This window comes from Perca fluviatilis, chromosome 14 (genome assembly GCF_010015445.1).
Source record: "Perca fluviatilis chromosome 14, GENO_Pfluv_1.0, whole genome shotgun sequence".
In the NCBI taxonomy this organism is placed as follows: Eukaryota; Metazoa; Chordata; class Actinopteri; order Perciformes; family Percidae; genus Perca; species Perca fluviatilis.
This window is the reverse complement of record NC_053125.1, coordinates 6,329,492-6,342,209: the sequence shown is the minus strand read 5'-3', so window position 1 is coordinate 6,342,209 and position 12,718 is coordinate 6,329,492. Positions and strand designations below refer to the sequence as shown.

Here is a 12,718-nt window from a genome sequence, read left to right as displayed (position 1 = left end):
TTCTGAGCTTTGTGAAGCTTTTCCTATTTGTTCTTTCAGTTATACCACTGTACCAGGTTATGCAGGTATAATAGTACTGGCATTGAACTACTGACGTACACACAGCAGGACGGGTCACTGAATTTTTTTTCCTTTTTCTTTGGTCTGGGGTGCTTCACTTAGAGCAACATATTATTCTCTCATTCATGACTGTTGACACCATGGGGAAGTTAGTTCAATAGGGAACTGGCCGGAAATAATAATGAGTGAGGTAACTGACATAAAATAGAATTACACATAGAAGAAGCAATAGAACGTAAACGTAAGGCTGTCATAAAGTGTTTGCATTACTGTGTAAATCTTTAACAACAACAAAAAAATCTTGGGTCAAAGGTCACCAGGATGGCAAGGGGTGTTTATGTTGGAGATTGTAGTTAAAAGCCCTGGAGTGGACCTTAAATTAAGGTATTAAGTATTTTTTTTACTTAATACCGTAAGGAACATGTTCTATAGTCTAGAAAAGGATGTGTGACGCTCCCATTTTGTGTAAGGATGAACAAAAATAGTTATCCGTTCAAGTAAATGCTGTTTCTGCTGCTAAAGCAGAGCTTAAAACGGTAGATTGCCCACCTGTGTGGGGGGGAAAACGCTTAAACAAAAGAAATGAATGCCTGATAATGTGTAAGGTTTCTTCTAATAGAAAGCCACATAGATTTTATTTACACATTTATTTTGCCTCATGTTATCCAAAGCCACGGCAATTAAGACTATTAATGTTATAGACCCTAGCAGTCACTGTAAGGTTTTTTTTTTATGAGCATGGTCAGGTCTGTAGCCACTGATAATTTACAACAAAGTTTTAGCTTCAGTATTTCTTCTGGAAATTTGGGGTTGTTTACTCATATTTTGCTCAGATAGTTTCTGGTTTTAAGTCATTATTTAGCTATTTTATTATGGCATGTCCCTTGTTATGGGTGCTTTGACCCCCAGTATTTCTGAAAGCCTGGCTTCCGGCTGTGAGCACAATTAATAGGCTATTAATTACAAATGTATTTCGGTTCATGTTCTATAAAATAATAGACTTTAATATTCCAAGCTTTTGTCGTGAACTGTGTTAAAACATGCATCAGATGGCTACACTGTGACTCATCCCAACAGTTTCACGATGTGAAGCTGAGATGTGCATGTGTCACTAATTGATATGGAACAATATGATTCAGAAGAAAACGCAAATCTATCTCGGGACCCTGGGTAAGGCCTTTTGTTCTCGTTGACGAATGGCTGAACTGAGAATGGGGGACCTTCAAAATTTACCCCAGCGTAGCGCAAGTGAAAGGAGCTTGGATGCACATCATACGGTTTGCTTATAAAATGTAAACACCGCCCCTCTGGCGTGCTAACAGTGAAACAATCGTGCTCTGGTATGGACGCCACGGTCCGCCTACTTATTTATGACGTACACATTGGCCAATCACAAGTCTCTATGGGCGGGATTACTGCTAAATGACGGCGGTCTGTTGCAATGAGAAGACCTTTTTGTGTGTTGTCAACGTATATAACACATCTCTGCCGCAGTTTCTTTCTTTGGAATAATGTCGGCTGAATACGATAATAGGTAGGAAAAGATTTTATGGTTTTGTGGGCATTTTGTGTTTGAGAATTTGATTAAGTTGTCAACATCGGTGTGTTAGTTTTTGGTATCGGTGACTCTTTTTGAAAGTAGACATTAAACGGAGCATCTAGTGGTTTCTATGCTCTACTAACCGTTAGGCCTGCCTCAGGCTAACGTCACAGGTCTTTACTATAACGCTAACGTTAGCTAGCTACATAAAACTAGTTATATGATGAACTCAGGATTAGAAAGTGTATATTTAGCTCTCTAAATTATAGACACCACACGTTTGTTTGGCGGCACGAATGATGCCGGTCCTGAACGTAGGCTAACGGGAGCAAATTAAATGGCACCCGGCGCCTTGTAGCACGTGAATGCGCCTGGTCTAGGCCTTGTCCATTTTTATTTTATTTCGGATGCTTCTGTCGTTATTAGTGAGTTAGTAAATATAATGGTATATTGGGACTGTAAATTATCGGCTTGTGATACAATATAGGAACGTTCTTGAAGTTGGCGCCGCAAATGTTAAATAGATTTGTTCTTTTTGTACGACGGGCGCACATGGCCGTGGTAGTGATAACCCAAGGGCTTGGACAATACCGGTAGCGTAGGCCGCTAGCTAAATGCTGTTGGGTGCGTTTTTATTATTTGCTAGCGTGATGGTATATGCTACCTTCGTGAAACAAATGCCTGCTTTATGTCGGTAGACGCATCGTTAATGTGTTTCGCTGACTTGTCGAGTTTAATAAAAGGCCACATAGACGAGCAGGGCCGGTTGGCAGTAGCTAGCTATCGCGGGCCAGGGGCTAACCTTAATGTTAACGGTTAGCTACAACCAGCCGAGCCTTTTTTAATTCTTACTATCGCACATTTTGCTTCAGGAACGTGGCTTACACCACCATTCATAACTTAAATAGATATTTAACGTTAAGTGAAATAGCCTTTGTTTTAACTAGTAAACTGTAAATGTATTCTACGTGGCCAGGCCGCTATTCCTGTCGACTCGCTTCCGACTTTTCATCCCCGACCAGAGAAACGACCATCTTGAATATATGCAGTAGAAATGGCGGACTCGTGAAAAGACATTCGCTAACAAGCACAAGAATTGAACGGTGAATTTATGTTTCAAGTCTCAATCCAGCAACACCGAAGATGGCATTTGCTGTGTTTTAGTAGGCGCGTTCGTTATCATGAGTTTCTATAGCTAACGTTAATATAGATATAATTACACAGGCGTCTTACAAACTGTAAAGATTAACAATGTAAGTTATTGTGTCAGTGTAGAGCGGAGCCGCATAATTTGACTTTAAAAGGTAATATACCGTCAGTCAGATTGTTATTAATCGAGCCCATATCAATAAAATCACCGATCCATATTAATTACAGCTTCATGGAGGTAACGTTTATCATGTTGTATTTTTCTTCTTCTCGCATTTACATAAAGCTACGTGGAATGTTAAATTGTGTTCAGATGTGGGAGATGTTGCATTACAAATAATAACAACGACTTTATTGTCTTATTCACAGAGACAATGGCCCGGAAGGCATGGAGCCAGATGGGATCATTGAGGTGAGTCTCCTAGAACTGTGGTACTCCGATGATTTAAAACCCCTTGTTGCACCGTGACATTTCCACCCATTGGCATGGTGTATGTACTATAATTTATATTGCAATTGTATATAATTGAGGATGCAGTAAGGAACTCCTTACTGTTATGATAAGGGAAAGTCCATGCTCACAATGTTTTTTGTCTTGCCCCCTCCAGAGCAACTGGACTGAGATCACTGACAGTTTTGATGAGATGAACTTGCGCGAGGCTCTGCTAAGGGGAATTTATGCCTATGGTTTTGAGAAGCCCTCTGCTATCCAGCAGAGAGCTATTATGCCTTGTATCAAGGGTAAGTAATGTTCAATTGTAAGTCAAAGCCACATTGTGCACTGTCACAAGCACTTTTATTTAAACACACTTTGATCATTAAAATGCAAAGACAGGCTTTTCTTCCCTGCCGGATAAATAAAAAACATTCATTCTCAGGGTCTGCTCCTTAAGTTCTCTAGAATGATGACAAAACAAGTTATCCTCTCCTGCTTAACAGTTGGACCTTCACTGTACGTTTATAACTGGACAACTTTACTGTTAATTCCCCCTTTGCTCTGATAGCCAACAGCTGTCTGCTCTAAGCGCATCCACAGTCTCACTCGTGGTTTTCCACCCAATATGCTATGAATGTTCTTCTGCCTCCTCCTAGTGTGATTTTTAAAAACGTACTGTGACAGGCTTCAAAAAAGGTTCACAATATTAAGGGAATACCCAAATGTCTCACTGCTGACTGCTTTGTCAGCAAAGAGTCAATTACACTGGACGGCAGTATAGGAGGTTGTTCCAGCGTCTGGTTTAAACTAGACTGTCGGTCCGCAAACAGAAACCCTCCATTTCCATCACCCTGTCTTTCCATGACTTTTGTAGTTGGATGAATTTGAGAGACCACACTGGCACACACTTGTGTTTGCGTCAGTGATTATGTAGCTGACTTTTTTTTTTTTTTTAGGGCTATCTAAATCAGTCACTATAAACATACATGGAGAAACTTGCATAGCCGGTGTGTCAGACCACCCATAATGCACTCTGTAGGTGACACTCTTTCCAATCACGGCGTATCTGGGGTTGAACAAAGTCCTGGAATAGTGTTCGCATGTGGTGGCTATTTTTCTTGTCCTCTCTGGGTACACTACAGTGGCTTAACCTATTTTTTTTTTTTGTTGTTGTTTTTAGGCTACGATGTGATTGCTCAGGCCCAGTCTGGCACTGGGAAGACTGCCACCTTTGCCATCTCCATCCTTCAGCAGATTGATGTGGAGATGAAAGCCACTCAGGCTCTGGTCCTGGCTCCCACCAGGGAGCTGGCTCAGCAGGTAGGCTTACTGTCAAAATGCATAAACTGTGGAAACCCTGCACTGAAATTGTACATCTGAAGTGTGTGTGTGTGTGTGTGTGTGTGTGTGTGTGTGTGTGTGTGTGTGTGTGTGTGTGTGTGTGTGTGTGTGTGTGTGTGTGTGTGTGTGTGTGTGTGTTTTTTTGTGTGTGTGTGTGTTTTGTCATAGAGAGATGAAACTGATTAAATGTAAAAAGACTAAAGATGTCTTGTATCCAAAAGTATTTACTGGCAGCTTTACGGGCTGGGTGACCCTGTCACCCTGTTGTCAGTTGTTCTGTAGTTGCTGTTAACACATAACGGAAGTTACATCATTTCATTAAATCGGGCTTACTTGCAGAAATCTATATTTCGTAAAGGAGGTTTAATCGTGTCTGACCTGAGTTGCCATAGAAACATGTACCCTCAGACTAACCCGATCTGTGTCAAGTTGGGTTTTCAACTTTTTATTTTACCTTAAGTTGAACCCGTGTTGCAATCAACTGACTGGAACGGTGTTCTGTCTTCAAACTTCCTCCCCAATATTTTCTCAGTATTTAAACAGAAGGCGGTCAAACTGCATATTCTTAAACTTGTGATGTCATTGCCAAAGACAAAGACTGGGAGACTGGTTTTGTTATCTAAAACATTCATCTTTCCCAATTCATTATCAAATGAGCAGTTCCCCATATTTGATTACATCACAATGGAGTTTTGGGCTTTGGGAGAGTTGTTCATGTTTACTTAACTTTTTTTTTTTGTTAGACCATAGTATTTCTATTTTTTGAAAATGGATGTATTTGCCCTTAAGACTTTACTATAAGTTTAAAAACTTATATAATGACATTTGACTCATGGTGGTAAAATTGGCTCAAGGGGTGAATAATGTTGAAAGGCGGTCAGAAAAACTTAGTGGGGAGATGGAAGCAGCTAGAAGGAGCCCTGCTGTATAATGATGAAACCCATGCGTGTCAGCTGACTCTGTACACCGCTGCTGTGTTGTTGCTCTAGTCGGCGTTTTGCTGGCCTGAGTCCTCGGCACAGCAGGGTTCCAGAGACATGATCATACATCACTTCTGAATACAGCACCCATCACACGTCTGAAGGGAGTCATCAGCTAGTGTTGACATAGGTGACTGCATACATCACTATGTATAAATCGGCTGGAGGGTGCTTAAGAGGAGGAAGTAACTAATTTCACATGTGCCCGATCTACAAAGGTCTTGCGCTGAATCAATGTGTTGCGTTTATAATGAAATCCGCTGCTTGCACGGCACTTGGCACCAGATTCTGACTCGTATCATAATGTTCTTTTGTGTGGCGCATTTAATTAACTTGATCATGAGCCTTATTATTTTAACGACTTTTTCCTGCAGATGACATCACTTAACTGTTTTTGCAGCCTTTAAAACCCAGGAAAGACAACACTTATTATGATATCCAGCATCGTATATCGATATAGTGCCCAGCCCTAAAAGAAAGCATAGGTCTTACTGGGGTTGATGATGATGATGATGATGATGATGATAATGATAATAATAATAATAATAATAATAATAATAATAGACTTTGGCTATATTTTAAAAGGGTTCCACTTGGATCCTAAACTAATAAAAGAAGTTTGTTTCTAATTGAACTGGTTTAACCTGATTCACGGTTTTGGCCATTAAAACGGTATTGTTTTTCTTCCATCGCTTTTCTTTTTATTTAAAATTTAGATCCAGAAGGTGGTGCTGGCCCTGGGTGACTACATGGGAGCCAATTGCTACGCCTGCATCGGAGGGACCAGCATTCGCAGTGAAGTCCAGAAACTGCAGGCTGAATCCCCTCACATTGTGGTGGGAACCCCCGGCCGCGTCTTCGACATGTTAAATCGCAAAAACCTCTGTAAGTCATCATGGGAACCAGTTGTGCAAAAGTGCTGCAATGGTAGCAGGTTGACTTTATTTTATTGGAACTGTTTGTCAAATACATTTCCTGAACATTGACTCATTTATAAATAGAAATTGCACTTGCCAATTGTAGTTGAATCAAACCATTCATGCAGTTTTGATTAATAATCAGGAGCCCTGCTGTATAATGATGAAACCCATGCGTGTCAGCTGACTCTGTACACCGCTGCTGTGTTGTTGCTCTAGTCGGCGTTTTGCTGGCCTGAGTCCTCGGCACAGCAGGGTTCCAGAGACATGATCATACTTCACTTCTGAATACAGCGCAGTGATAAATTAAACGCCATCTCTTGTATTCTTGAATCACGCCTTTTTAAAAACCTCCAAGTGTACAAGGACATTAAGCGAACGTGGTCTTAATTAACTTTAATATTTTCTTGCAGCTTCTAAGCACATCAAAATGTTTGTGCTGGACGAGGCTGACGAGATGCTTAGTCGAGGGTTCAAGGACCAGATCTATGAGATTTTCCAGAAACTGGCTAGCAGCACACAGGTATGACTTTTTTTTTTTTATCATTTCTTTTTTCTCCTCCCTGAGGTTGATCTGTGTGGATGGCTGGCTGAGAATAGAGCCAGACTGTCTAAACAATAGTTTGGTTTGCTTTAAGCAGAGTGTACTGTGTGTAGTCCAGGGTTCCCTCTCCTCCCATCTGCAGTGTTGGTGAAGGACTGAATGTTCCTTGGTAGAGAAGCCTATCTGCCCTCCACTGTAGCTGGGTTCAAGTCCTTGACTCACAACTAATTGGCGGATTACACTCAGTCATGTCCTCCCTAATTTTAGATTTTTATACTTAGCATTTTGGTGGGGGCTTACTTGTGACTGGCTATTATACTGGTACACGTGTTTAGCGGAGTGTCAGGTTTTTAACCAGCCCTACCTTGTCTGTGGTTTCAGGTTGTCCTTCTGTCGGCCACCATGCCAGCTGACGTGTTGGAGGTAACAAAGAAGTTCATGCGTGAACCCGTCAGAATCCTGGTAAAGAAGGAGGAGCTGACCCTTGAGGGTATTCGTCAGTTCTACATCAATGTGGAGAAAGAGGTGAAGAAACATTTTCCAGTTGATAAGGAGTTTAGGAGGCAAGAACGTAGCGACTATAATTACATTTTAGTCCTAGTGTCAAATCCCAACGGGAGTTACCTAAGGACACTTTACAGACCAGAGTAGGTCTAGACCACACTTATCATGTAAGACCCAACAATTCTCCCCCAAGAGCGAGCATTTGGTGCGACAGTGGCCAAGAAAACGGTCCATTTTACAGGCAGAAACCTCGGGACAGACCCCGACTCTTGGTGCGTGGCCATCTGCCGCTGCCGGTTGGGACACAGAGACACTAATAATGATATATTTTTGGAGGATGAAGTTTTGGGTGCCGTTGAACTGTACTGTGAACGGAGGTGTCATTTATATCGACGAGGGTAGGCTAACAGAAAAAAACACGAAACGCCTCCTGTAAAACCCAGTACATTTCATCGTTTGTGTTTAGCCAAGTGTACCAAATTCTAAAAGGGCAGTTGAGTGTAATGTACCTTGAACCTCAAGGACATGCTGTGTACAGACAAAGTGAGCTTGCTTGAGCCTGCTGTGTGTCTGACCTGGTGATGGTCCTCAGGAGTGGAAGCTGGACACGCTGTGTGACCTGTATGAAACCCTGACCATCACACAAGCGGTCATCTTCATCAACACGAGGAGGAAAGTGGACTGGCTGACTGAGAAGATGCACGCCAGGGACTTCACCGTGTCTGCCCTGGTAAGTCATTTCCACGTACACTGCGCAATTTACCCAAGAGATCTCCCATCTTCGAATTGTGTCCCAAGAAGTTTTCACAGCCATTTAGTTTAATTTTGACACATTTTAGTTTTTTATTACATTTGTAATAGCCCTGAGCTTTGCCTTCCCAGTCTTGGGACATTGTGCCTTGACTGTGCACCAAAAGGTTTTGTCATATTGATTCATGTTGCCCCTGAAATGTATAGTTTTTGTGTGTGAGATAATGCAGAGGACTATTTAAAGACCTGTGTATGATAAGCTGCATCGTGTGACTGCAAGGTCACTGGTTGGTGTCTGTTTGGCTTTGTCTCACTGGTCTCCTCTGACCTGTCTTTCAGCACGGTGACATGGACCAGAAAGAGAGAGACTTGATCATGAGGGAGTTCCGCTCTGGCTCCAGTCGAGTCCTCATCACCACTGACCTGTTGGTATGTACGATACTACTAATTATCTACAATAGTTTGGTTTGCTTTAAGCAGAGTGTACTGTGTGTAGTCCAGGGTTCCCTCTCCTCCCATCTGCAGTGTTGGTGAAGGACTGAATGTTCCTTGGTAGAGAAGCCTATCTGCCCTCCACTGTAGCTGGGTTCAAGTCCTTGACTCACAACTAATTGGCGGATTACACTCAGTCACGTCCTCATTTTAGATTTTTATATTTAGCATTTTGGTGGAGAGTAGTTTTGATTGGATACACTGAACATGTGTAGCAGTTTGTACCAGTCAGCCTGCAAGTCTAGAGTTCTTGAACAGGGATTTTTATTTTTTTTTAAATATATGAACGTGTGGAGCTGCCGGTTCAGATCGACTTTTTGGCCATGTTGGACCAAATAGCGACTCAGATTAAATTGCTACTTTTTTGAAGCTTCAGTAAAACTATCTGCCAATGCAATGTAGACTTTAGGTCATCTTGTCCCCTAAAGTTTGTCTTACAAAAGTTTTTAGGTTAATTTGTCATGGATGAGTACCTGAAACTGGACCAGAAAGTCCCCCAACCGACCTCGGTCATGTCCACTCATCAGTTCTATATAGCTCCTGACGACTTTGTGCGATGTACTTAATGGTCATTCGGTTCCTCCTCAGGCCAGAGGTATTGATGTCCAGCAGGTGTCTCTAGTCATCAACTACGACCTGCCGACCAATAGGGAAAACTACATCCACAGGTAAGGCCTATCACATGACCGACTGGGTCGGAAGATGTCAACGTTAAATCCGTAAATGTTTTCCGTCCTGAATGACTTCAACACAACTCTACCTATTCCACAGTGCCTCCTGCTGCCGCTGAGTATTTTTATTTTTTTTTTTTCTTGTCAGGATTGGTCGGGGCGGTCGTTTCGGCAGAAAGGGAGTAGCCATCAACATGGTTACCGAGGATGACAAGCGAACCCTGAGGGACATTGAGACATTCTACAACACCACCGTCGAGGAGATGCCCATGAATGTGGCCGATCTTATCTAGAAGCTGTTGTCCACCCCCCCTCCCCTCCCCCACTTATTTTAGCAGTCAAATCTTGTTTCTTATACGATCTGAATTCTAAGATCTTTCTTTTGCTAAATTCCGCCATGACTTTACCCTCTACATTCTAAGGGAAGGAAGAATGTGGCCATTATTCCTTCCTAACCTTTTGAAATAGTTTTTTGGCCGTTTTTTTGGAAGGATGAATTACTGACCTGTTTCATCTGCTTGCCATAGTCCATTAGCCCATTATTGGCACCTAAATTCATCCTGCAGCTAATCCCTCCTCTAACTCTTCAAGCATTAATTAGAAGATTTTGTTTTGCAAACTGAGGACTTAACATCGAACAAGTGAGTTTGTAACTGGATCCCACACTTATGACTCATAACCGTGTTTGCAAAAACGCATACATAAAATAAAACCCCCGGAGTTGATGTTTTGAAAGGATTCTAGCTCACTGTAAGCAAAAGCTCGACATTAAATTAATAGCTTACCATTCAATTTAAAAACTGGTCTCAATTGATCAACAAGCATGACGCTGACTCGAAGATCAGCGACGCGTTTGTGAAACGCGTCTGTGATTTTTGCACCCGCACGCCGTCGGCAGGTGCCGCACATGCTCGGTGACCGACCCGCGAGTGGTTTAGACTGCAGTTCAGTTTGGACTCAAACGCCGCAATGATCTATGGGAAGTGCTGCATTTGACCAGATCAGTATTTAAACAACCTTCAGTGTACTGGAAACAGCCTTTTAACTCACATCCATGATCATGTTAAAGAGGTTTTGGGGTCTAGAGTACACAGGGCATATTCAATAAAAAGACCTATATAGTAAAATCCATCATGAATGAGTTGTTTACCGTTTTGATCCTTTCCTGCTGTTTTCATATATATATATTTTTTAATTGCTATTGTACATACTGCTTGGCTGTACAGTCGTTTGTGCAGTAGCTTCAGTTGAAGACTGACTGGTGGCCAACAGACGTTTGGAGGCAATAAACGGTGAGTGCTGTGGAGACGTTGCCTCTGGACCCAGACGTCCTGTTGGAGTTTTTTTTTTTTTTTCCATCTCGACATTGTTCATTTAGATTTTTAGTTTTAAACAAATTGGATTTTTGATAAGGTGGCGGTGTCTTTTTGTAACCTACCTCGCCAAAATGTTAGGAGGGGGGGGCCCTCTGAAATGGAAAGGACCAAATTGCAGATGAAGTATATATAGATTCCAACCCCCACCCCTCCCCTCCTTCTCTCTTCACTCTTCTAAGTGCTCTCATTAAAATGCCTGTCATCATGGGGTTTGGTGTGTAGGAGAAACGTCATGTTTTGCGGTGTATTAGTCAGTGCCATTTCTTTTTTTTAAATGAATTTACGGAATTGTTAACATTTTTTGGAGACAACCCGTATCAAGTTTTTCTACATTGGATTCTGTATAGTATTTATTTTAATGGTCTTTAAAAAAAAAAAAATAAAGGTTTCTCCTATAACAGTGTAAACTGGCCTCTGCATTGTTGAATAGCATGAAAGCTGTTAGGCCAAACCCTTTGTGGAAAGGCTAGCATTATTGGATATACACTATCTAATATCCATAAGACGACAGCTGAAGCACTGGTTCTAATGGGCCGACATACCTGTGCTGCTGATCTGTCGCTGATTGGCTGCTGAGAGCACCGAGGTTGGGTCCGCCTACCGCCGTTGACAGACAACTGTACCCATTATTTATTCCCAATGAGGGTGGTTCATTTTATTTTTTATTTCTTTTTCTGCTTAGTTTGGTTCAAAGGAGTTGATTTGTAGACCGTAGGTCTGAAGGAACCGTGACACCAAAATACATGAATGCCCTTTTATTTATCTCGTGATTCTTTACTCCTCTGCCATTTCAAGCTGCATCTTCTTAGTGGCGGGAGCAGTGTTCAGCCTGGACTTTATTTACAACATTTTAGCATGTCATTACTGATTGTTGTCATTCCGCAATAAACATTTAATTGTATATCGGTGTCATGTCCATTCAGTCCCCGTGTGCAAACCCAGTACGGAGTCGCTGCGAACAGAAGCCCTTACTGGACTCAGGTTCGATTCCCGCCCGTCTCAAAAACTCGTCAGAAAAACACCGATTTACGTAGAGTAGCTATACAACAAGATAAAAGCTTGACGTAACGTAAAACCAGGAATGACGAAAGAAAATGCAGACCCCCCCCCCCATATGAGACAAATAATTATAAAACTATACTTTATGGTGGAGTCTACATCTTTTATGTAGAGCAAGAAAAGTATATAAGACGTGACACCGTATACTACTAGTTGATAAACGTGAATACAGGCTATATAAGCTACAAATGAAGACTTTGTCAAGCTCAGTGCATGTAGGCTCCTTATCGAGCTACATTACGATGAAACGGGAAACTGGTGCAATACTGTTTACCAGTCATGTTTCCAGTAGGCTATAAAGCATTTTAGCATTGATATCACTGGTATTTTTAATAATCACTTATTAAAACAGAAAATGATATGAAATCATTAGGAACACGTGGACAAAGTCATGAAAAATCGGGATAATAGAATAAAGCACCTAGGCTATGAGAGCCGAGATAAAAGTTGGATCAATTTGTGGCCCCCAGGACTGATTTCTTAATCACATGAGAAATATGGACCTGGGGTTCCAGTAAAAAAAACCCAAAAAAAAACACGGTCACTCCACCAGAGGGAGACATTGTCCTTTGGTCACTGGGGGGCAGACTGGTTAGAGTCCCAGTCTGAAAGCATCTCAAACTGGAGGAAGAGTAAAAGAATCCCCCTATCAAATACCATGCATTCAAATCTTTTAGCTGCTATCCTTTAGCATGGTACTGCTGTCTCTGGCTGTGGTCGACGAGGCCTTTTTGTTGTTGATTTTGGCAGACAGGCGGCTCAGACAGTCACAGTGAGAGTCAGGTAGAGGAGCAACATCATACAAGCAAGTTTGAACTTGTTGCATAGGGAAAATAAAGCTGTGCATAACAAACACGTTCCACAACTAGATCAGATGGAGTGTTCAAGCAGTGATAGGC

General features: G+C 41.8%; 1 protein-coding gene and 2 non-coding genes across 3 annotated transcripts; all 3 read left to right on the top strand.

Moving 5' to 3' along the window:
* The first annotated feature begins 1,472 nt into the window (after nucleotides 1–1,472).
* Nucleotides 1,473–10,522, top strand: eif4a1a (eukaryotic translation initiation factor 4A1A). Its single transcript, XM_039822037.1, has 11 exons — nucleotides 1,473–1,594; nucleotides 3,119–3,161; nucleotides 3,358–3,490; nucleotides 4,366–4,505; nucleotides 6,223–6,391; nucleotides 6,837–6,946; nucleotides 7,349–7,492; nucleotides 8,064–8,201; nucleotides 8,561–8,650; nucleotides 9,302–9,381; nucleotides 9,533–10,522. The coding sequence occupies exons 1-11, from the start codon at nucleotides 1,572–1,574 to the stop codon at nucleotides 9,675–9,677; spliced, it is 1,215 nt and encodes a 404-aa protein (XP_039677971.1). The 5' UTR covers nucleotides 1,473–1,571; the 3' UTR covers nucleotides 9,678–10,522.
* On the top strand, nucleotides 5,451–5,589 carry LOC120573735. Its single transcript, XR_005641775.1, has one exon. It is a non-coding gene; the product is annotated as a small nucleolar RNA SNORD10 (small nucleolar RNA).
* Nucleotides 6,578–6,716, top strand: LOC120573734. The gene has a single exon (XR_005641774.1). It is a non-coding gene; the product is annotated as a small nucleolar RNA SNORD10 (small nucleolar RNA).
* Nucleotides 10,523–12,718: the final 2,196 nt, after the last annotated feature.